At 42.2% G+C, this 24583-nt stretch overlaps 1 protein-coding gene across 1 annotated transcript in view; it reads right to left on the bottom strand.

The window, feature by feature from the left end:
• Nucleotides 1-592: 592 nt before the first annotated feature.
• ska1 (spindle and kinetochore associated complex subunit 1) overlaps nt 593-24583 on the bottom strand; it is a 39321-nt gene continuing 15330 nt past the window's right edge. The window contains exons 5-7 of the mRNA XM_067989147.1: nt 14917-15051; nt 7041-7210; nt 593-955 (exon numbers count right to left, since the gene is read on the bottom strand). Of these exons, the coding sequence (XP_067845248.1) occupies nt 807-955; nt 7041-7210; nt 14917-15051 (454 nt within the window). The 3' untranslated portion in view covers nt 593-806. The remainder of the gene's footprint in view (nt 956-7040; nt 7211-14916; nt 15052-24583) is intronic.

Here is a 24583-nt window from a genome sequence, read left to right as displayed (position 1 = left end):
AATTTTTTCAGAGAATCACACAATTGGAAAATCAGGTCAGGTACTGTAGATTTTGCTAAAAAAAAAAATCTGGAATCACATTCAAGAGCACAGGCAGAAGAATCTTTTACTTAATTTAGTAGTCTTCCATAGGACTGCTTGTAGACCTCTATCAAAACACAGACAACCAAACATCTGTTAACTTTCTAATGTGGTGGTACTCAGAGGTGGCCATTTTGAATTTTTGTGAAATGCATTTATATTTAAATCTATACACAATAGCAGTATGAGGAGAAATTTTATTAGCACTACAGATGCAACATTTTACCTTTTGTCTATCCTGTATTCCCCCATTCCTCAAGGAGGCTCAAGGCTTACATCATTTGTAGATTGTATCAAGTGGATTCAGGGCACCTGTTCCATACTCTGTCTTTAATGGGGGGAGTTAAATGCAGTAACTTTTAAAGTAAAGGTGCCGAGATAACATGATGGTGTACTGGATTTCAGTTTAGATACATGGGTGGAAGCCTGGGAGCAGCCTATGAAGAAACATGTGTGATATCAGAATATCATGAGGGACGCAGGAGAAGAATTTTTTTTTTAATAAACTTAAATGTTATATGATTCCTCACAATGTAGCACAGGTAGGGTATTGGGAGTAGGCAGGCTGCCATCTCCCACCAGAGGAAAACCATCTTACAGTGAGAGGGTGGACAAAATATAATTAAAGCAAATACATTTTTCCTTGCCTAAAATAACTGGCATACTGTTCCATTAGACTTTAGGATTCATGTGGCCTAAGAATACTGAAGTAATTCACAATCTCCTTAAAGTAGCACATAACGGACAAGGTGACCCCCACGGACCTCCCGCAATCGGTGGCAATGTCGCAGAATACTGAAGATTCCCTGTAGCTTCTTGTCGACCTTGAGACGTGTGAAGTCCTTTAGGTCAGTTTCCACAAAGAAATACTGATCTGCAAAAGACAAACAAAAAAAAAAAAATAGCAAGTAACATTTTCAAACAAGCCCTCTGGTTCCAGTGAGAGAATAGAAAGCTGTAATTGAAATTAGATAAAGCTGGAAATCATAGCAGGTCCATCAGCATCTGAAAAAATAGCTTCGCATTTTTGGTAGAGAGTTTTTGCCAGAACGGAATACGGAATAGATTACATGACTTGCCTTTGTATAGTTACCACATGGACTGCAGCGGTTCAAGAAGGCGGCTCACCACCACCTTCTCAAGGGCAATTAGGGATGGGCAATAAATGCTGGCCTCGCCAGTGACGCCCACATCCCATGAACGAATAAAAAAAGTTAGTTTAAAAGTCTAGCTCAGAAGCCCGAGTAGACCTCAAACTTAACTGTTCATTTTAGGTAGTTTCAGTTTATTTCCCCCCCAATAAACTGTTTTGTGCAGCATGTTCAAGTGTCAGCTTGCTTCAATTGGTAGCTTTCATGTTTGAGTCAGAGGGTTGAGAGTTTAAGCCTTGGTCCAGGACCTCAGCACATAATCTAGGCTGATATTTCAGTGCAGTTACAAGAGTGCTGCATTGTTGTATGAGACATTAATTTCCACCTGAACCACTGGAAAAGATAGATGAGACGTCAGTTCAATGACCCGACCCTACCAAGGAGAAACAATTCAGAGAATTTAAATGGTGTTAATGGTTGGATTGCTTTTTTCTAATAGTTTGTGTAATTGTGTTAAAACAAGAATTCTTTGAATAAAAAATTACAGCAAACCTTTAATACGGTCTCTTTATTGGAGAATAAGGAAACTAACAAATTACAGAAAGGTGCGCTGATACCCTTTCATTTGTGTAGAACTTGCTAGAATAGAGATTTAATACAACCATTGTTACTACTGTTAACCATCACTCTGTACACACTATATTAAAGGAGAGCTCTTCAGTAGATCTTTTAGAATTTAATGCTTCAGAATACACTCCAGTTTACAATCATAAAAGGTGCTGAATGGCTATATAGCATCTCCACTGCTGCATGGAATTGTTTGTTTTTGTTTTTGGCAATTCTTATTATACTAGCACTTTATATACATAAGAACATAAGAAATAGGAGCAGGAGTAGGCCAATCGGCCCCTCGATCATGGCTGATCTGATCCCAACCACAAATCTAAAGAACACAAGAAGTAGGAGCAGGACCCGGCCACTCAGCCCCTGGGCCCTCTCCGCCACCCACAGGGCATTGACCGATCCGAGCTCAGCTTCATGTCCAATTTCCTGCCCGCTCCCCGTAACCCCTAATTCCCTTTACTTCTAGGAAACTGTCGATTTCTGTTTTAAATTTATTTAATGATGTAGCTTCCACAGCTTCCTGGGGCAGCAAATTCCACAGACCTACTGCCCTCTGAGTGAAGAAGTTTCTCCTCATCTCAGTTTTAATTCTAAGATTATGCCCCCTAGTTCTCGTTTCACCCATCTTTGGGAACATCCTTACTGCATCCACCCGATCAAGCCCCTTCACAATCTTATATGTTTCAATAAGATCGCCTCTCATTCTTCTGAACTCCAATGAGTAGAGTCCCAATCTACTCAACCTCTCCTCATATGTCCACCCCCTCATCCCCGGGATTAACCGAGTGAACCTTCTTTGTACTGCCTCGAGAGCAAGTATGCCTTTTCTTAAGTGTGGATACCAAAACTGTATGCAGTATTCCAGGTGCGGTCTCACCAATACCTTATATAACTGCAGCAATACCTCCCTGTTTTTATATTCTATCCCCCTAGCAATAAAAGCCAACATTCTGTTGGCTTTCTTGATCACCTGCTGCACCTGCATACTAACTTTTTGATTTTCTTGCACCCCCAGATCCCTTTGTACTGCAGTACTTTCCAGTTTCTCGCCATTAAGATAATAACTTGCTCTCTGATTTTTCCTGCCAAAGTGCATAACCTCACATTTTCCAATATTACATTGCATCTGCCAAATCTCCGCCCACTCACCCAGCATGTCTATATCCCCTTGCAGGTTTTTTATGTCCTCCTCACTCTCTACTTTCCCCTCCCATCTTTGTATCATCTGCAAACTTTGATATGTTACACTCAGTCCCCTCCTCCAAATCGTTAACATAGATTGTAAAGAGTTGGGGACCCAGCACCAACCCCTGCGGAACACCACTGGCTACTGGTTGCCAGTTCGAGAATGAACCGAGGCCACCATACAAAGCCATTGGGGATTCTGCAGGGCAGATTTGGGTGGCGTGCCAAGATATAGCTGGGATTTTAAATAGCGATTTTGCATCATTCTTCACTACTGAAGATGATGCTAAAATTAGATGCATAGAAGTGGATACAGATATAGTCCTTGATTGAGGTCTTCATTGGTTGAGGGAGAACCTTCACCACACGGACTGCAGCGGTTCAAGGTGGCTCACCACCACCTTCTCAAGAGCAATTAGGAATGGCCAATAAATGCTGGCCTTGCCAACAACGCCCACATCCCATGAACGAATATAAAAAAAAATGAAGAGGATTAGATTTCTGTCCAAGTGGATGGGTTATTTGAGCTTGATCAGCAGGGAACAATTGGAGGCATCAATAAAAATTCCAAACTCAGAGCTAGTTTAGACATCAGTAAGTAATTATTTTCACAACCTCTGGAATAGATTGCCAGTGCATATAGGGCAAGCGTGGATTCTCTGCAGGGAGATGGACAAGTTCCTCAGAGGTCCCGCCTGATTGTTCAAGTGGATGTAAAAGATCCCGTGACACTAGTTACAAGAGGGAAGGGAAGTTCTCCCAGTGTCCTGGCCAATATTTATCCAATATTTACCTCGCTAAGGCCATCCCCACGCCTCCACTACTCGACTTCAAACAGCCACCCAACCTCAAACAGACCATCGTTCGCAGCAAATTACCCAGCTTTCAGGAGAACAGCATCCACGACACCACACAACCCTGCCACGGTAACCTCTGCAAGACATGCCAGATCATCGACACGGATACCACCATCACACGAGAGGACACCACCCACCAGGTACATGGTTCATACTCCTGTGACTCGGCCAATGTTGTCCACCTCATATGTTGCAGGAAAGGATGCCCCAGAGCATGGTACATTGGCGAGACCATGCAGACACTGCGACAACGGATGAACGGACACCGCGCAACAATCGCCAGACAGGAGGGTTCCCTCCCAGTCGGGGAACATTTCAGCAGTCAAGGACATTCAGCCACCGATCTTCGGGTAAGCGTTCTCCAAGGCGGCCTTCGAGACACACGACAACGCAAAATCGTCGAGCAGAAATTGATAGCCAAGTTCCACACCCATGAGGATGGCCTCAACCGGGATCTTGGGTTTATGTCATGCTACATGTAAGCAGGGAAAAAAAGTTATCTGTTTTTAATACAACTGGACATTCTCTCTCTCTCTGCCTTTCGGGTCTCTTTCTCTCTCTGGCTTTGTAACCTGACCCATTGTGTATTCAGAACTGTTTTCTGTGGCTAACCTGTCTGAACACCAACGACACCTTTGATTGGTGTGAGCGTGTCCCAGCCTAATATAAGATATGCGATTTGAGAACCTTTCACTCACTCACTCACCTGACGAAGGAGATAATCTCCGAAAGCTTGTGATTTAAAAATAAAATTGTTGGACTATAACCTGGTGTTGTAAGATTCCTTACATTTGTCCACCCCAGTCCATCACCGGCATCTCCACATCATCAATATTTATCCAAACAGCACCACCAAAAGAGATTAAGTCATCATTAATCTGATTTGCTGTTTGTGGGACTTTGCTGGGTGCAAATTAGGCTGCTGCATTTGCATACATAACAATGGTGATAGCACTTGAAAAGTACTTCAATGGCTGTGAAACACTGGACATGAAGGGCACTATGAAGGTACAACATGCACTTAGCACTGTATTTAACATTAAAAAAATAAGCAGTTAATTGTCATTTAAAATTGTGCATTAATGTTAAGCTGTTATCTGCTGCCCCTTCTTACAAAAATAAGGCTTCAGAAAGCATTTTTAAAAATCTATCTACCCCTTTGTGATGGGAGAGGTAGAAATATCTTAAATGGCTTATAACCATTGATATACAGTGAAACCTGTAAATAACAGCCACCTTAGAGACTAGCATCAGTTGTCTTTTTTTTTGCAGGTATCCTTATTTTCAAAATGGTCATTGTATGTACTGTAAAAATTCTCAGTAGAATGGGGAGTTCTTTACCCAGCATCCATAGCAGCAGAAAACCCTGGGATAGAGCAATGCAATCATTCAATCTCAGAGATAGAGCAGTTTCTCTGCCACTATGGATGCTGGGTAAAGAACTCCCCATTCAACAAAAGCCATTTCTATCACAAAACCCGTTGCCGCCTCGTGCTGACTTTGAGAATTTGGGGGCAGAAAGGAAACAAGTTGCAAGGGGATGTGCCAGTGATCCCGACTCAGTGAAAGTTTCAGATATAACAGGCTATGTCCTCTGATTTAAATTGTAAAAGGGCTTGGTGCATTGAAAACTGTCTGTACTTCGGAATTTGTGAATGCCCGTGGTTTCAGAGTGCCTCTTGTACATTTTACCATGCAAGTTATTTGGGTCTCTCAATAAGAGTATGTTTTTTGGGAGTGTCTGTTTATACAGGTTTCACTGTAGTCAAAAATATAATCCCTTGTTACAAATTGAACAATGCCTGCTCTTAAAAGTATAGAGATGAAAAAAAAAATCAAATGCTGAAAACCTGAAATAAAACAGAAAATGCTAAAAATACAGATCTGTCAGCATCTGAAAGAGGAGGCAGTTCGGATGAAGTGTCACAGCAAAAACGTTAACTCACATTTCTTTCAGATATTGTGCATTTCTACCATTTTCTGTTTTTATTAACTGTACTTAGCTCATGTGTTCTGGAATCATATTTCTGTTAACACTAACTGTTTATCATTGATTTGCCTTCATACTTTAAGTACAGTACAAACATCCCTTCATCTGAGGTCAGGCTATAAATTGAGCATTAGATGAAACATAGAGAAAGACAGTGTTTTGCCATAACCAGCAGAATAAGCTAGAGTTACAGGCTGGAATTTTCTATTTCTGTTCTTACCAGCCTGTGATTTTCCTGTCCATTGAAATGAATTGGAGGTGGTGGGGGGAGAAGATTGTGGGCCGGTGAGTGCACAAGTGGAAAATCCCAGCTGTTGCATGTATTTATGGTATATTTGTTTTGAAGTTGAAGTCTGACTTATCGTCTTCCTTCATATGTTGCACCACCCCATCAAAAAAAGCATTAGCACAATGGGAAGTTAGGAACGTGCTGCTTCCACAAATCATCTACAGTTTACCTTATTACAGGCTCCATTTCATCTATTTAATCTGCTGAGAGAAATTTGTTCACAAATACTTCTTAATCCCTGAAAGGTAATTAAGCAAAACTCTTCAGTATTCATTGATCGCCATATCTACATTTTTCAACTCTGGCCTGTTACTACCCCTCCCCCCCGCCCCTAAAATAAAACCCCATCAAGCTCCACTAGCATAGTAACCATGATGTCCTGTGAAGTTATTTACCATCTCAGTCTATATCCGTCCCTATGACCTTATTTCAGAAACTTAAAATGATTTCCCAAACCATGCCTCCACTTCGCTGGGTTTGACTGTCCTGAACATTGACCAATAGTGTTGCATGTGATAACTAGGCAGTGATTGACTAATAGGACACGGGTCCATTAACTGCTTTCTTTCTGCTCCCCAAAAAAGGGCCACTCCAATGCTCCCATCCATTGCTCACTCAGTCTGTGGGGTAAGAGGTGCCAAATTTCACCATACTCAGCTAGGAACAGGAATGCTGTATGCAGAAATTAGCACCTCAGCTCAAACTCTTGTCAAGATGGAATTAGATTTACTGAAGTGAAAAGCTCTGGAAATTGTGCAAAGTTGAGACTGACTCTCATTAACATTACATCTTCGCCAGAACAGATGGCACTCTAACTTTTAAAAAAAAATGAAATTGAGAGAAACAAAAAAGGATGCAAATAAAGAATTTAAAGTAGAGCATGTCGACTCATCTTGTTTCTGTACATTTATTTGTTTTTGTACCTTTGGTTTCCTTAGTTTCTTGTTCTTTGAAAGCATGGTACTGGTTACGAGTAGTGTTAGTCATGGATTTCAATGGCTGGTTTAGGATCTTGTACTTTGCTTTCACAGTGGCATTAAGCTCCTGAATCACAGCGTTGATCTGATCATAGGTCATGCGACCTTTCATGTACCTAGAATACAAAACAAATAAAAAGGAATCAGGGTCTAAGACTATCTAGTTGAAGTGGTAAAACACATGCATGTGCAAAAATGATCAGACAGTCAATATGATAGTAATTTCTATCCAAGGTTACTCAATGAAAAAGTGAGGCTTTCTTGTGGAGTTGTGGAAGCAAGAGCAGAAACTTACAAAACATGCTGTCCTGAATCTTTAACTGATGTTTTAGCAAGAACCAAATTTTTTCCCCTGCATTTTCCCAAAGCACAAGAGAAAGGAGACCAGTAAATTGCTCCTGGGCCTCCACCAATGCTACTCTGAAGTTGCCGAGGTAGATAATGGTGTCCACTAACAGGACGTGAGAAAACAAGAAAGTAAACACAGACTGCCCTCCCATTCAAAAATAATAATTAATTTAATAATTTCTTAACGTTCATAATATGAAAATGCCTCAGTGGCATTGTGATGGTAGTGGATAGTGATGAAATATACATTGTCTGAATAAAAAACTGTACATCTTGTGATATTTGCACCTAATGTCAACATCAGGTACTCCCAAGATGAAGTTATAGCAAATGGGACTCTTTCTCCCCCCCATCCCACTCCCTTTCACATAGTATGTACTTCAATCTCTCACCTCGAGTACATAACTCAAGGGATATGGGGATCGGGCAGGAAATTGGAGTGGAGGTCGAAGATCTTAATGAATGCGCAACAGGCTCGAGGGGCTGTGTAGCTTACTCCTGTTCCGTATAACAAGGCAGTTAAACAAAAACTCACTTCAATACCTTTTCATGATTTTCACTGGAAACCTCAAGGACTGAGCAATTCATCAAATTGAGGCTTATTGGTCAAGTAGCATATTACATGGGGTGTGGGGGGGGTGGAGGGTGGAAATCAGCTAACGAGCACTTTACACTTGAAACCTCTATAGATTTGTAAGATAATACCCAACATTCATCTCTATTTATAAAATCTTCACCACTAATGGTGAGCGCCTTCTAATTCATCATTTTGTTAAAAAAGATTTATGCAACTACTCAAGATGTAATTGACAGCTAGATGAAAAGCAACGTTCTTACAAGATAGGATTATAAAAATAAAATAAGCAAATCATGAACGAAATATGCTAACGATAACTATAAGTACTATTTTAAATCAACTGTAAGAGGAGTGAAATCTGCTATTAGAAAAAGGAACAGCATTTTTTTTTAATAAAAGCTCTAAATGTAATATGCATTTTCGACGCTTATAAAGAGACTTACACAGACTCAGTTCAAGGGTTTGAGAATGTAAAGATGTGATGTGCAGAATAACAAATACCTCTAAGTGAATTACAAACCTTCAATCCAAACCAAGGAGTTCTGATGAAAGTGAAGTAAAAGTAGTTTGTTTGCCACTGCAATGCATAGATTGGATTTCAATTTTAAATGCGCACATATGATGGTAAATTACTCGTACAATTCTTTTTAGCAGTATGGTTCTCCCTTTCTATTTTTGTCTAAATTTGTATGACACAGGATCTGAAGGCATGTTGGATTTGTGCTAAAAAAAAACATGCTGTACTATAGGAAAGTTGACTATCATATCTATTCTGCAGAGAATATTGTAATATGCATTTAGACTTAACTTTTCACCTCATGATATGAAGCTGAATTGGTACAAGTAAAATTGTGACACCATAATTATTATTTTTGAATGCTTCTGCCCCCCAGTGAAGGTATACATTCTCTCCTCCCCCTGAATAAGATTAGGTAACCCCTTCGCTGAACATCTCCTTTCTGCTGACCCTGACCTGCCTTTGGCTCGCCTCATTAATTCCTCCCCCCCGAACCCAACATCCTGTTCCTGCTCTGACATCTCCCTCTTTGGGTTCCTACACTGTTCCAATGAAGCTGAACACAAGTTCCAAGAACAGTATCTCATCGTTGTGTTGGGCACTTTGCAGCCATCTGGTCTTAACATGGACTTCAATAACTTTAGACCGTAGGTATAACCCCCCCATTTTCTTCACAACAACAGGTGCTTGTGACATGGGGAGGAGGTGGCCTTGGTCAGAGGACAGTGTTGGCAAGGTTCTGAGTCAATGGTGTGGAACGTTTTTTTTTCTCCCATCTCACAATTGGCAAATCTATCATATTTTGCTAGCATTTTCTATTTTCATTTCATATCTGCTGTATCCACAGCTTTTTAAAAAAACTCTCATGCATTGACCTCTTTTGTCTCTGCTCGCCCAACTATTTGAGCATTCTTTTGTCCTTTCTATTCGTCTGCATAATCTCACGATCTTTTATATCACTTATTTTCTATTTAGCAATTTGCAGGTCATTTAACACATCAACTCCTTCTGCTCTCCCCTATCCCTTTTTACTCTCTTTTTCCGGCCTTATTAAAATGCCTATTTATCTCTTAGCCTTTGGTCGAATGAAGACTACACACCTGAAACATAACCGATCATTTCTGTTTACAGATGCTGTCTGACCTGCTGTGTATTTCCTGCATTTGCATTTCTTCCTTTTTAATTAGTCAAGCATCATTCTTTAAAAACAAAAAACATTAAATAACTTTGAATTGAGGAATTAAATTAAAAAGATAATTTATTTTTAGCACTAAATTCCCACTTTGCTGATACCTCAGTGTTTGTCTTATTTGACTCCGAGCCGAGTTTACGAACCCATATCCTCTCCAGGACAAAGAATGCTTACGTTCACTTTTAACATTGCTCACCTCTGCCCTTACCTCAACTCTTCTGCTGCTGAAACCCTCATCCATTTCTGCGATCTCTGGACATAACTATTCCAATGCTCCCCTGGCTGGCCTCCCATTCTCCACCCTTGATAAACTTCAGCTCAGCCAAAATACTGCCGTGTGTATCTTACTCTGCATCAAGTCCCACTCATCCATCTTCACTGACCTATGGGGCTGGAATCTTAGCGAGTTGCTGCAATGCATCCTTTAGACAGAACATATTGCGCAAGTGGTGGACGTTGAGATCAGTGGCAGGGTGGCAATCAAGCCTCTCCACCATCTACCCAGTCTCCGGTCAGGAAAATGATGAAATACTAGCGTTGCCGAGATGGGTGCAGCCAAACTATATTCAAGAATGTCAACACCATCTGGTTACTAATCGGCCCCCGTGCCACTGGGCTCAATATCGACACACTTCATCACTGGTGCACTGTGGCTGCAGTATATACAATTTACAGCAGTCACTTCAGGAACTCGCCTAACTTACTTCGACAGCACCTCCTAGCCTTGTGACGTATACCACCAAAACAGAGAAGGACAGAAAATACATTTGCCACCCTTCCTGTTCTAAGGATTTTTGGAAATTGATTACTACTTTCACCATCTCCTCCCCAACCTCCTTCAGCATTGTGGGAGATGCATACCATCTAGACCTAGTGATTTGTTTCATTTTTAGTCCCATTAACTTTTTATAGTTTACTTTCAAATATTTATCTCCATTAGTGACTGACATTTCCCGCTTTCATCTTCCTCTGTAAAAACTGATGCAAAATACTCAAGCATTCCCACAATTCTCTCTCAACTACAAAGTGGCCCCTTTTGTCTCAATCTAGTTCCATCCCTTTTTAACTATCTTTTTACATTTTAATGTGCTTATGAGAGCTCTTGCTGTTTTAAAAAAAAATTGACCATTTCTCTTTCATGTTCCCTCAAACCTTCCTAACCTCCGTTTTTACATTTTTCAGTTTTCTTCTATATTATCTCCCTTATATTTATCTTATGCTTCTTTTTTAAACCACTATTATCCATGGAAGCCCAGTCTTTGATGCACACGCTTTAGTCCCTGTGGCGCATTTTGGTAGGAAGAATAAGGAGGCCACATGCTGCTTGGATAATAAGAGTCTAAATTGGGTAGAAGAGCAAAGGAATCTAGGGCTACAGATACACAAATCATTAAAAGTAGCGACGGAAGTTAATAAGGCCATTAAAAAAAGCAAACCAAGCACTGGGATTCATTTCTAGAGGGACAGAATTGAAAAGCAGAGCAGTTATGTTAAACTTGTATAGAACCTTGGTTAGATCACACTTGGAGTACTGTGAACAGTTCTGGTCTCCATATTATAAAAAAGATATTTAGGCACTGGAGAAAGTGCAAAAGAGATTCACAAGGATGATATCAGAACTGAGAGGATACACTTATCAAGGAAGGGTGAACAGGCTAGGGTTCTCTTCTCTAGAAAAGAAAAGGCTGAGGGGTGACCTGATAGAGATCTTTAAGATAGTGAAAGGGTTTGATAGGGTAGATGTAGAGAAAATGTTTCCACTTGTGTGAGGGAGTCCAAAACGAGAGGTCATAAATATAAGATAGTCACTAATATATCCAATAGGGAATTCAGGAGAAATGTCTTTACCCAGAGTGATAAGAATGTGGAATGCGCTACCACAAGGAGTAGTTGAGGCAAGTAGCATAGATGCATTTAAGGTAAAACTAGGTAAGCACATGAATGAGTAGGGAATAAAAGGGTATGCTGATAGGATTAGATGAAGAGGGGTGGGAGAAGGCACGTGTGAAGCATATACGTCAGCATAGACCAGTTGGGCCAAATGGCCTATTTTGGTGCTGCAGACTCTATGTAACTATCTTTGAAAGTACTGAATATGTACCTTATTCACCTCATTATTTAAATATCCTTCACTTCTGGTCTGCTGTTTTGATGACTTTTTTTTCTAACCAATTAACCTGGAGCAGATTTTCTTTCATCTAACTGAAATTAGTTAATAACTAGCCCAACGTCTTTACCTTGGATCCCTCTTTTTCGTAACCTGTTTTCAACGTGAACCTAATGAGGTTACGGTCCCGGGGACCAGATGGTTTCCATCCCAGGGTTTTAAAGGAAGTAGGTGAGCACATTGAAAGATTATAGTTAGGGCATCTGCAAAGTTCTCTAGATTCAGGAACCGTCCCTCTAGATTGGAAAATTGCACATGTCACTCCGCTTTTTAAGAACGGAGAGGGAAACCAGGAAATTATAGACCAGTTAGCATAACATCTGTCGTGGGGAAAATGCTAGAGTCTATAATTAAGGATAGGGTGACTGAACACCTCGAGAATTTTCAGTTAATCAGAGAGTCAGCATGGATTTGTGAAAGGTAGGTCGTGCCTGACAAACCTGATTGAATTTTTTGGAAGAGGTGACTAAAGTAATGGACAGGGGAATGTCAATGGATGGTATTTATACGGACTTCCAGAAGGCATTTGATAAAGTCCCACATAAGAGACTGTTAGCTAAGATAGAAGCCCATGGAATCGAGGGAAAAGTACGGACTTGGTTAGGAAATTGGCTGAGCGAAAGGCGACAGCGAGTAGGGATAATGGGTAGGCAGGATGTGACTAGTGGAGTCCCGCAGGGATGTGTCTTGGGGCCTCAATTATTCACAATATTTATTAACGACTTAGATGAAGGCATAGAAAGTCACATATCTAAGTTTGCCGATGACACAAAGATTGGTGGCATTGTAAGCAGTGTAGATGAAAACATAAAATTACAAAAGGGATATTGATAGATAAGGTGAATAGACAAAACTGTGGCAAATGGAATTCAATGTCGGCAAATGTGAGGTCATCCGCTTTGGACCAAAAAAGGATAGAACAGGGTACTTTCTAAATGGTAAAAAGTTAAAAACAGTGGATGTCCAAAGGGATTTAGGGATTCAGGTACATAGATCATTGAAGTGTCATGAACAGGTGCAGAAAATAATCAATAAGGCTAATGGAATGCTGGCCTTTATATCTAGAGGACTAGAGTACAAGGGGGCACAAGTTATGCTGCAGCTATACAAAACCCTGGTTAGACCGCACCTGGAGTACTGTGAGCAGTTCTGGGCACCGCACCTTCGGAAGGACATATTGGCCTTGGAGGGATTGCAGCGTAGGTTTACTAGAATGACACCCGGACTTCAAGGGTTAAGTTACGAGGAGAGATTACACAAATTGGGGTTGTATTCTCTACAGTTTCGAAGGTTAAGGGGTGATCTGATCGAAGTTTATAAGATATTAAGGGGAACAGATAGGGTGGATAGAGAGAAACTATTTCCGCTGGTTGGGGATTCTAGGACTAGGGGGCAGAGTCTAGAAATTAGAGCCAGACCTTTCAGGAGTGAGATTAGAAAACATTTCTATACACAAAGGGTGGTAGAAGTTTGGAACTCTCTTCTGCAAACGGCAATTGATGCTAGCTCAATTGCTAAATTTAAATCGGAGATAGATAGCTTTTTGGCAACCAAAAGGTATTAAGGGATATGGGCCAAAGGCAGGTATATGGAGTTAGATCACAGATCAGCCATGATCTTATCAAATGGCGGAGCTGGCTCGAGGGGCTGAATGGCCTACCCCTGTTCCTATGTTCACTGTTTCCCCATGTATTTTCATACTTTCAGGTGATTTGTCCTGCTTCTTTGCCCAAAATCAGAACTAGCAATGCATCCTTCCTTGTTGGACATGCAATATGCTGATTAAAGAAACTGGTCTGGAAGCATTCTAGAACCCCCTTAGGATAGTTAAAGCTCCCAAGCTGGATGAAGCTATTATTACAACTGTTATTATTGCAAGCCCCTCTAAATTACCTACAAAACCTCATTTACTTTCCCATTGCTTCAGCACTTCTCGGCTTAAGTGACAGGAACTCCAGATGGTCAGCACAATGAATGCTTAGACTGTGTCTTCATTATATCAATTAAAACAAATCAAGCTACATCTCGGCTTGTCTGCCTCTGAACTAGGAATCTCCACACCCTACTTAGAGCAAAATGCATTTGTTTGAAATATTTCTAAACACTGCAGAAGTGACTGACTTTTTTTGAATAAAGTATTGGCAAGTAAAGTCGTCAGCAGTAGCAGCTACCAAACACCCTGCTCACCACTAGCCTGTTTCAAGCCCTTGCACTCCTGTTCATATCACAATCATTTTTGGAGACTTACTTACACTTCACTCTTCTACATTATATTAAAAAAAACACAAGATAACAGAATTTAAATATTTGAATGCACCAGCTATCATCTGGTTATTACTTTTTCTTTTTAAATTGTACAAATATCACCACTGAACCTGTACCACTTGCACAGCACACCAAGTAGTTCAGCAAAAACGGAGCATGTACCACTGAAACCTGGCTGACCCAAGTTCCCTGTTGAAGAGTGGCCTCTAACCGGTTAGTAATACCACCCCAATGTATAAAACTGGGTCAGGCCTTCAATGAATCTGCAAGTACTGAGTAATCTTAGAAAGTGTGTAAATTTTCTATAACTCAATTTATTTTTTAAAAAAAAGTGGTTTCACTGTTTATAGCAAAAGCTGCACTTGATTAAAGTTTGCAGGAAGCACAGCTGGTTTATTTTAATAAGCCCTGTGGGGATGGGGAGCTTAGAAGAATTTGACATCTGGTTGAGAAAGCACAATACCGTTACTAAGTGCATGGTGGTTATATTATTCTTAAATATTATCTACTATGATTGCTCCCATCTTAAGTAGATTTGCAGTGCATAAAATTCCAGAATTTGCAGATTTTTCTATTTATCTAGATGTACAATTCAAGTTTGAGTGGAATACACAAGAACTGAGAATAAAACATTCGATGATACACAGTAAAAACATCACTTATTCACTCTTTGATCCAGTTATCATGGGTGTAAAGTAACCCTACACAAAACGATCTTTAATTTGTTTCAGACTGGAACTGTTTTGTGAAACTTACCCAGGGACATGGTTAAATTCCTCCATCAAGAGGTACTCTATTTCACGAACAAAATGTTTGGGCTTGGCAGAATTCTTTGTAGGTTCAGGTTTAACAGGATCCTCTTGGACCCTTTCATCTTTTGAATCTGCTGTGCTGAAAATATACAAACAAATAATCCCGTCTGTGTTAAATTACAAATCGCACTGGAATAGACATGGATGCTATGCTTTAAACCAAAAAGATATCAACTTTCAAGGGCTTCTCTCAGACTTAATCTAGGGTGATCAATGTCTTTATTTTTATGTGCTATTAATAAATTTGTAGACATCCAAAAGCATCAAATCACAGAGAAAGTTTTTAAGTTAGTAAATAGTATTTTACAACTACTTAGCTGAATTGGAGGAACAAGTGTCCCCACAAATTAGTTGTCTCACACTAACACATTAGTTGCCCAACACTGCCGTCACAGAACTGTATATCAGCTACAAAGAGCACCATAACTTTCCATGCCTTTCAGTTCTCAGTTTCAAACTAAAGCATCCGTGACTGGAACATTCAGTAAAGATGGGCACTAAATTATCCAAGCTCCATTACCTTTTGATTGGGAACAAAAAGGCTGCCAACCTGGGTGGAAAGCTATGGAGCTGAGCTCAGATATGACTGCATGGAGTTAGGTCTCTACCCTGTCCTCTAGAGTGAATGAGGTATGCAGTAGAGGGAAGCTACAGGAGGCAATGAGTTGTGGGTGGTGGGGGTGGGAAGAAGAGGCAAAGAGAAATGCACATTACCATTCCCCCACCACAAAAAAAATTGCCAATATATATTTTAAAACGTCACAATTACTTTCTCTGTCTTTTCCCTTCGGGCATCCTTCATACAACCTTTCCCACTCAGTGTGAAAAATACATTCATGTTTTTCTTAGTTGTATGTACTGCCCTCTCCAAGTGTTTCATTCAGCAAACTTGCACAAAATGTTAAGAGGTCAATGCGAATGATTAATAGAATGGTGATACCACTCTATTGATCAAATAGCTCAGGACATCATTGGTTGATTGAGGCTATTCTATTAGCCATATTTAATAGCCATCCACCTAATCATTATTCCTTAAAAAGCGATTACCATAATTAAATTTGAGCACCACCAGAAAGGTGGCAATGGAATTGTCGGAAAATAAGAGACTAGATTGAATCCAGTCTGAAGGCAACAATTGTAGCTTGTAAGAAAGAAGATTCCATTTATATAGAGTCTTTCACAACATCAAGACATCCCAAAGCACTTCACAGCCAATGAAGTACTTTTGAAGTGTAGTCACTGTTGTAATTTATGGTAACATGGCAGCTAATTTATTTATGCACAGCAAGGTCTCATGAACAGCAATGAGAAAATAATTTGTTTCAGTGATTTTGGCTGAAGAATAAATGTTGTCCAGGACATCAAAGGGACTCCCCTGCTCTTCTTCAAATAGTGCCATGGGATCTTTCACGTTCACCTAAGGAGGCAGACGGGGCCTCGGTTTAAAGACTCATCCAAAAGGCAGCATCTCCAACAGTGCAGCATTGAAGTGTCAGCCTAGAATGTGTGTTCAGGTCTCAGGAGTGGGGCTTCAACAAACATTCTTCCTGACTCAAAGGCGAGAGTGCTATCACTGAGCCAGGGTTAACATTTAAACTTATAGCAGATTACCCTACCTGTTAAGGCATTGCATTGTATGATGGGGAAAATCCCACTGCAGATGTGTCTCGCTCTGGTATGAGATTTTTTAAAAATTGTTCTTGGGATGTGTTTTATACTGGCAAGGCAGCATTTATTGCCCATCCTTAGTTGCCCAGAGGTGCTCCTGGTACTTCTCCTTGAACCTCAGCAGTCCTTGTGGTAGTGGCGTTCCCACAACGGTTTAGTTAGGGAATTCCGGGATACCGACCGGTGACAATGAAGGAATATATTTCACAGTCAGGATGGTGTGTGACTTGAAGGGGAACTTAGTAGACGACGGTGTTCCCGCAGCATTGCTGCACCCATCCTTTTTGGTGGTAGTGGTCATGGGCAGGGGGAGGATGCTGTGGGAATAACCTTGGTGAGTTGCTACAGTGCATCCTGTAGATCATACTTAATGCAGTCACAGTGCGTTGGTGATGGAGATCATGGATATTGAGTCCAATGGCAGGGGCACCAATCAAGCAAACTGCTCTGACCTGAATGGAATTGAGCTGGAGTATTGTTGCAGCTGCACCCAGCCCATTACGCTCCTGGCTTGAGGCTTGTAGATGGTGAATAGGCTTTGAGGGGTCAGGAGGTGAGCTACTAGTTGCACAGTGCCCAGCCTCTGCCCTGCTCTTGAAGCCATGGGGTTGACATTGCTGGTCTAGTTAAGCCTCTGGTCAATGGTGACCTTTTAAGATTATAGATGCTAGGGAACTTGGTTATGGTGGTGCTTTTGAAGATCAAGGGAAATGGCTGGGGTTTCTTTTGCTCAATGTGATCATTACCTTGTATCTATGTGGCTTGAACGTTACTTGCCACTTATCACCCCAAGCCTAAATGTTATCCAGATCCTGTTGTAGGCTGACATAGGCTGCACCATTAACCCATTATCCAACAGTTGTAAATAAATTACCATGCCTGCTAAAGAGGGTTGACTTGGTTTCCAATTTCCATCAAAATGTGGCATCTTGGATCCACCTAGACCCTAAAGAGATCCTGCTTATCTTTCCCTCAAAAAAGAGGATCATCATTCTAGTTTAAGCCATCGCTTGGCCAAAAGCATGTATCGGGAAGTCCTCAAGAACATCACACCATAAATACATGTGTCTTGCCACCATCCTTCTGACCACAGCATGGAAGCTTCAGTTTGATTAGCGACAGAGAACAAATCATTGGCCATACCATCTGCCATCAAGACCATTCTATTGGGAGCCACACCAATCTAGTTCTAGGCTTTTTGGTTAAAAATAGGAGCAGGAGTAGGCCATTCAATATGATCACAGCTGATCCTCTATCTCAATACCATATTCCCGCTCTCCCCCCATACCCCTTGATGCCTTTTGTGTCTAGAAATCTATCTAGCTCCTTCTTAAATATAATCAGTGACTTTGCCTCCACAGCCTTCTATGGTAGAGAATTCCACAAGTTCACCACCCTCAGTGAAGAAATTTCTCTTCTCAGTCCGAAATGTCCTACCCCGTACCAAAGTAATGATCATATTGATACTGGTTGGCAGTATCTTTTTTATGGCCAAGCTCTGTGGCCTCATCACATACAACACCAAGGCTATCGGACGCTTCGACTTGGCAGTCCCCATCATGAGGCATCCAAGAGCTGCCCTTTTGATTAAAAAAAATCACTCAGGATGTGGGAGTGTGTCATGGCTGGCAATTTTTGCCCATCTCTAGTTGCCCTGAGAAAGTGGTGGTGAGCCGACTTCTTCAACCTTTGCAGTCTGCGTGGTGAAGGCACTCCCACAATGCTGTTAGGTAGGGAGTTCCAGGATTTTGACCCAGCAACGATGAAGCGATTTAGGAATAAGTTAGAGAGATGGTTGATGTAGAGGATAAACACCAATATGTACTGATTGGGCTAAGCGTGACAAAGGTAATAGAAGAACATAAGAAATAGAAGCAGCAGTAGGCAATACAGCGCCTCAAGCCTGCTCTGCCATTCAATTAGATCATGGCTGACCATCGACTTCAACTCCACTTTCCCGCCCGATCCCCATATCCCTTGATTGCCCCGGAGTCTAAAAATCTATCCATCTCAGCCTTGAATATATTCAATGACTCAGCATCCACAGCCCTTTGGGGTGGAGAATTCAAAGATTCAGAGAAGAAATTTCTCCTCATCTCAGTCTTAAATGGCCGACCTGTATCCTGCGATTGTGCCCCATAGTTCTAGATTCTATAGCCAGGGGAAACAATCTCTCAGCATCTACCCTGACAAGCCCCCTCAGAATCTTATATATTTCAATGAGATCACCTCGCATTCTTCTAAACTCCAGAGAGAATAGGCCCATTCTACTCAACTTCTCCTCATCGGGCAACCCTCTCGTCCCACGAATTAATCTTGCGAACCTTCATTGCGCTGCCTCCAAGGCAAGTATATCCTTCCTTAGATAAGGAGACCAAAATTGAACGCAGTACTCCAGGTGAGGTCTCACTAAAGCCCTGTACAACTGTAGTAAGACTTCCTTACTCTTGTACTCCAACCACCTTGCAATAAAGGCCAACTTGCCATTTGCCTTCCTAATTGCTTGCTGCATCTACATACTAACTTTGTGTTTCTTGTTCGAGGACACCCAAGTTTCGCTGAAAACCAACATTTAATAGTTTCTCACCATTTAAAAAAATATTCTGTTTTTCTATTCTTCCAACCAAAGTGAATAACCTCACATTATACTCCAACTGCCACCTTTTTGCCCACTCGCTAAACCTGTCTCTATCCCTTTGCAGACACTTTGGGTGCTAAATTGGGCCTTGTAGCACCCATTGTTTCAGCGCTACACGGCCTCTCCAACATCCAAGATGGCATCTTGGATGCGCACGCACGTTTCCTGCGTGACATGCGCCAGACGCCATCTTAGTATAGGAGTTAGAGCAGGCACAGATAACGAAGGCTGGAATCATATGAAGTAGGGAGAAAATAGCTTCAGTGTGCAACACTGATTTAAAGTGCGAGGCACCATTTTGGGGCTTAACGCACAGTCTTAACCCTGACCATCTGAATGTGTCTTAGAGTGCATGGAGGACCTCCCACCAGCGCTATTTAAAGGGACCTGCAATAGTTACAGGTTAGTGGCTGGATTATTGCTTCTGACTGGCAAGACATTTGTAATTGTTTTTGGAGGTCTCCTAGAAGTTTACAACATGGAAACAGGCCCTTCGGCCCAACATGTCCATGTCGCCCAGTTTATACCACTAAGCTAGTCCCAATTGCCTGCACTTGGCCCATATCCCTCTATACCCATCTTACCCATGTAACTGTCCAAATGCTTTTTAAAAGACAAAATTGTACCCGCCTCTACTACTGCCTCTGGCAGCTCGTTCCAGACACTCACCACCCTTTGAGCGAAAAAATTGCCCCTCTGGACCCTTTTGTATCTCTCCCCTCTCACCTTAAATCTATGCCCCCTCGTTATAGACTCCCCTACCTTTGGGAAAAGATTTTGACTATCTACCTTATCTATGCCCCTCATTATTTTATAGACTTCTATAAGATCACCCCTCAACCTCCTACTCTTCAGGGAAAAAAAGTCCCAGTCTATCTAACCTCTCCCTGTAAGTCAAACCATCAAGTCCCGGCAGCATCCTAGTAAATCTTTTCTGCACTCTTTCCAGTTTAATAATATCCTTTCTATAATAGGGTGACCAGAACTGTACACAGTACTCCAAGTGTGGCCTTACTAATGTCTTGTACAACTTCAACAAGACATCCCAACTCCTGTATTCAATGTTCTGACCAATGAAACCAAGCAAGCTGAATGCTTTCTTCACCACCCTATCCACCTGTGACTCCACTTTCAAGGAGCTATGAACCTGTACTCCTCGATCTCTTTGTTCTATAACTCTCCCCAACACCCTACCATTAACGGAGTAGGTCCTGGCCCGATTCGATCTCCCAAAATGCATCACCTCACATTTATCTAAATTAAACTCCATCTGCCATTCATCGGCCCACTGGCCCAATTTATCAAGATCCCGTTGCAATCCTAGATAACCTTCTTCACTGTCCACAATGCCACCAATCTTGGTGTCATCTGCAAACTTACTAACCATGCCTCCTAAATTCTCATCCAAATCATTAATATAAATAACAAATAACAGCGGACCCAGCACCGATCCCTGAGGCACACCGCTGGTCACAGGCCTCCAATTTGAAAAACAACCCTCTACAACCACCCTCTGTCTTCTGTCGTCAAGCCAATGTTGTATCCAATTGGCTACCTCACCTTGGATCCCGTGAGATTTAACCTTATGTAACAACCTACCATGCAGTACCTTGTCAAAGGCTTTGCTAAAGTCCATGTAGACCACGTCTACTGCACAGCCCTCATCTATCTTCTTGGTTACCCCTTCAAAAAACTCAATCAAATTCGTGAGACATGATTTTCCTCTCACAAAACCATGCTGACTGTTCCTAATCAGTCCCTGCCTCTCCAAATGCCCGTAGATCCTGTCTCTCAGAATACCCTCTAACAACTTACCCACTACAGATGTCAGGCAATTCCCAGGCTTTTCCCTGCCGCCCTTCTTAAACAAAGGTACAACATTTGCTACCCTCCAATCTTCAGGCACCTCACCTGTAGCTGTCGATGATTCAAATATCTCTGCTAGGGGACCCGCAATTTCCTCCCTAACCTCCCAAAACGTCCTGGGATACATTTCATCAGGTCCCGGAGATTTATCTACCTTGATGCGCGTTAAGACTTCCAGCACCTCCCTCTCTGTAATATGTACACTCCTCAAGACATCACTATTTATTTCCCCAAGTTCCCTAACATCCATGCCTTTCTCAACCGTAAATACCGATGCGAAATATTCATTTAGGATCTCACCCATCTCTTGTGGTTCCGCACATAGATGACCTTGTTGATCCTTCAGAGGCCCTACTCTCTCCCTAGTTACTCTTTTGCCCTTTATGTATTTGTAGAAGCTTTTTGGATTCACCTTTGCCTTATCTGCCAAAGCAATGTCATGTCCCCTTTTTGCCCTCCTGATTTCTCTCTTAACTCTACTCCGGCAATCTCTATACTCTTCAAGGGATCCACTTGATCCCAGCTGCCTATGCATGTCATATGCCTCCTTCTTCTTTCTGACTAGGGCCTCAATCTCCCGAGTCATCCAAGGTTCCCTACTTCTACCAGCCTTGCCCTTTACTTTATAAGGAATGTGCTTACCCTGAACCCTGGTTAACACATTTTTGAAGGACTCCCACTTACCAGACGTCCCTTTGCCTGCCAACAGACTCTCCCAATCAACTTCTGAAAGTTCCTGTCTAATACCATCAAAATTGACCTTTCCCCAATTTAGAATTTTAACTTTTGGGCCAGACCTATCCTTCTCCATAGCTATCTTAAAACTAATGGAATTATGATCACTTGTCCCAAAGTGATCCCTCACCAACACTTCTGTCACCTGCCCTTCCTTATTTCCCAAGAGGAGGTCAAGTTTTGCCCCCTCTCTAGTCGGGCCATCCACATACTGAATGAGAAATTCCTCCTGAATACACTCAACAAATTTCTCTCCATCCAAGCCCCTAATGCTATGGCTGTCCCAGTCAATGTTGGGAAAGTTAAAGTCCCCTACTATTACCACCCTATTTTTCTTACTAGGAACCGGGGACACAGCCTCACATTTAAAGCCAGGACGTGCAGGAATGAAGTTAGGAAATGCTTCTACACGCAAAGGGTGGGCGACGTTTGGAACGCTGTACTGCAGACAGCAATTGATGCGAGCTCACTTGTGAATGTTAAATCTGAGATTGATAGATTTCTGTGAACCAGGGTATTAAGGGATATGGGGCTAAGACGGGTATATGGAGTTAGGTCACAGGTCCACCATGATCTCATTGAATGGCGGAAGAGGCTCGAAGGGCTAAATGCCACTGCCACTTGCTGCCTCTTGATATGCACCACCTTCTCCTGCAAGAAAGCGGGACGTGTGTCTGGGTGATGTGCCTGTCATGGTTGAATAGCTGTCAGTGTGTGTGTGGCCTGAGAGTTGTGGGTGGGCGGCTTGAAACAGTGGTAATGTGTAAGGGTGAGAGGAAGCATCTGATTGGATGAGTTGAGTACTGATGGAAAGAGTTTATTGGTATGTAGGGTGAAGTGCGTGGTGCAGTTGGTAGGAGACGCCACTTGACAGTTGACCTCACTCACCTTGACCACTCATGTCAAAGCATTGAACTTCTTGCACTGCATCCATGTTCATGATGCTGTGTGCCTGGCATTGACTGCATCCCCCACTGCCTCTTGAGTACATGTCTGGAGAGCCTCTTGCCCCTCCCCCATTGCAGATCTTGGATGACCCTCCTTCTGTCCACCTCTTGCACTCAGCAGAGAACCTTGGTGCATGCACTCTCGCAGGCCTGGTATCAACCAAGATCGGCAGATTGGTGAGGTCTGGTGTGCAGATTGGAGGATGTGGGATTTAGTAGTGTGCAACCTTTATTCAATGTTTTAACATAACTCATCAGTGTGTAAACATAGGGATGAGACCTGCATTACGTTTTACGTATGCGATGTCTGATCTCCGTTCAGAGAGTAGACTGTTATTTTCAGCAAACAACAGGTATCAGCTACCTTTAAGAGATTTCTAAGAAACATCCTCCCTTTAAGAGATTGAGCTCTCTCTGGTGGTGGAAAATGTGAATTGCATTGATTCCACGTGCAAGGCCTGTGAAGGAAGGCTGATTGCAGGTAAGTCCTCGGGTGGGTCGAAACTTGCATCCTGCCTGCGTAGGGTCCATCGGGTGCGGGGTACTAGCGCATCACGCTACCTCCGCTCGAAACGGACCCTTATCCAATTTTTCCCCCTTTGTGTCCTCCTCACAGCTTACTTTCCCACTGAGCTTTGTATCGTCAGCAAACTTGGATACATTACACTCGGTCCCTTCATCCAAGTCATTAATATAGATTGTAAATAGCTGAGGTTCAAGCACCGATCCTTGCGGCACCAACCTGAAAATGACCTGTTTATCCCTACTGTTTTCTGTCCTTTAACCAATCCTCTATCCATGCTAATATACTACCTCCAACCTCATGAGCCTTTACCTTGTGTAGCAACCTTTTATGTGGCACCTTATCGAATGCCTTTTGAAAATACAAATCTACTACATCCACTGGTTTCCCTTGATCTACCCTGCTAGTTACATCCTCAAAAAACTAACAGATGTCAAACACTATTTCCCTTCCATAAAACCATGTTGACTCTGCCTAATCATATTATTTTCTAAGTGCCCTGTTACCACTTCCTTAATAATGGATTCCAGCATTTTCCCCGACGACCGATGTCAGGCCAACTGGCCTGTAGTTCCCTGTTTTCTCTCTCCCTCCCTCCCTTCTTAAATAGTGGGGTTACATTTTCTACCTTCCAATCCACTGGGACCATTCCAGTATCTAGAGAATTTTGGAAGATCATGATCAATGCATCCACTATCTCTGTAGCCACCTCTTTTAGAACCCTCTGATCAACATCCTGGGGGTCACCATTGACCAGAAACTTAACTGGACCAGCCATATAAATACTGGCTACAAGAGCAGGTCAGAGGCTGGGTATTCTGCGGCGAGTGACTCACCTCCTGACTCCCCAAAGCCTTTCCACCATCTACAAGGCACAAGTCAGGAGTGTGATGGAATACTCCCCACTTGCTTGGATGAGTGCAGCGCCAACAACACTCAAGAAGCTCAACACCATCCAGGACAAAGTAGCCTGCTTGATTGGCACCCCATCCACCACCGGCGCACAGTGGCTGCAGTGTGTACCATCCACAGGATGCACTGCAGCAACGCGCCATGGCTTCTTCGACAGCACCTCCCAAACCTGCGACCTCTTCCACCTAGAAGGACAAGAGCAGCAGGTACATGGGAACACCACCACCTGCACGTTCCCCTCCAAGTCACACACCATCCCGATTTGGAAATATATCGCCGTTCCTTCATCGTCGCTGGGTCAAAATCCTGGAACTCCCTTCCT

This window comes from Heptranchias perlo, chromosome 1 (assembly GCF_035084215.1).
Source record: "Heptranchias perlo isolate sHepPer1 chromosome 1, sHepPer1.hap1, whole genome shotgun sequence".
In the NCBI taxonomy this organism is placed as follows: domain Eukaryota; kingdom Metazoa; phylum Chordata; class Chondrichthyes; order Hexanchiformes; family Hexanchidae; genus Heptranchias; species Heptranchias perlo.
This window is presented reverse-complemented; position numbering and strand designations above follow the sequence as displayed.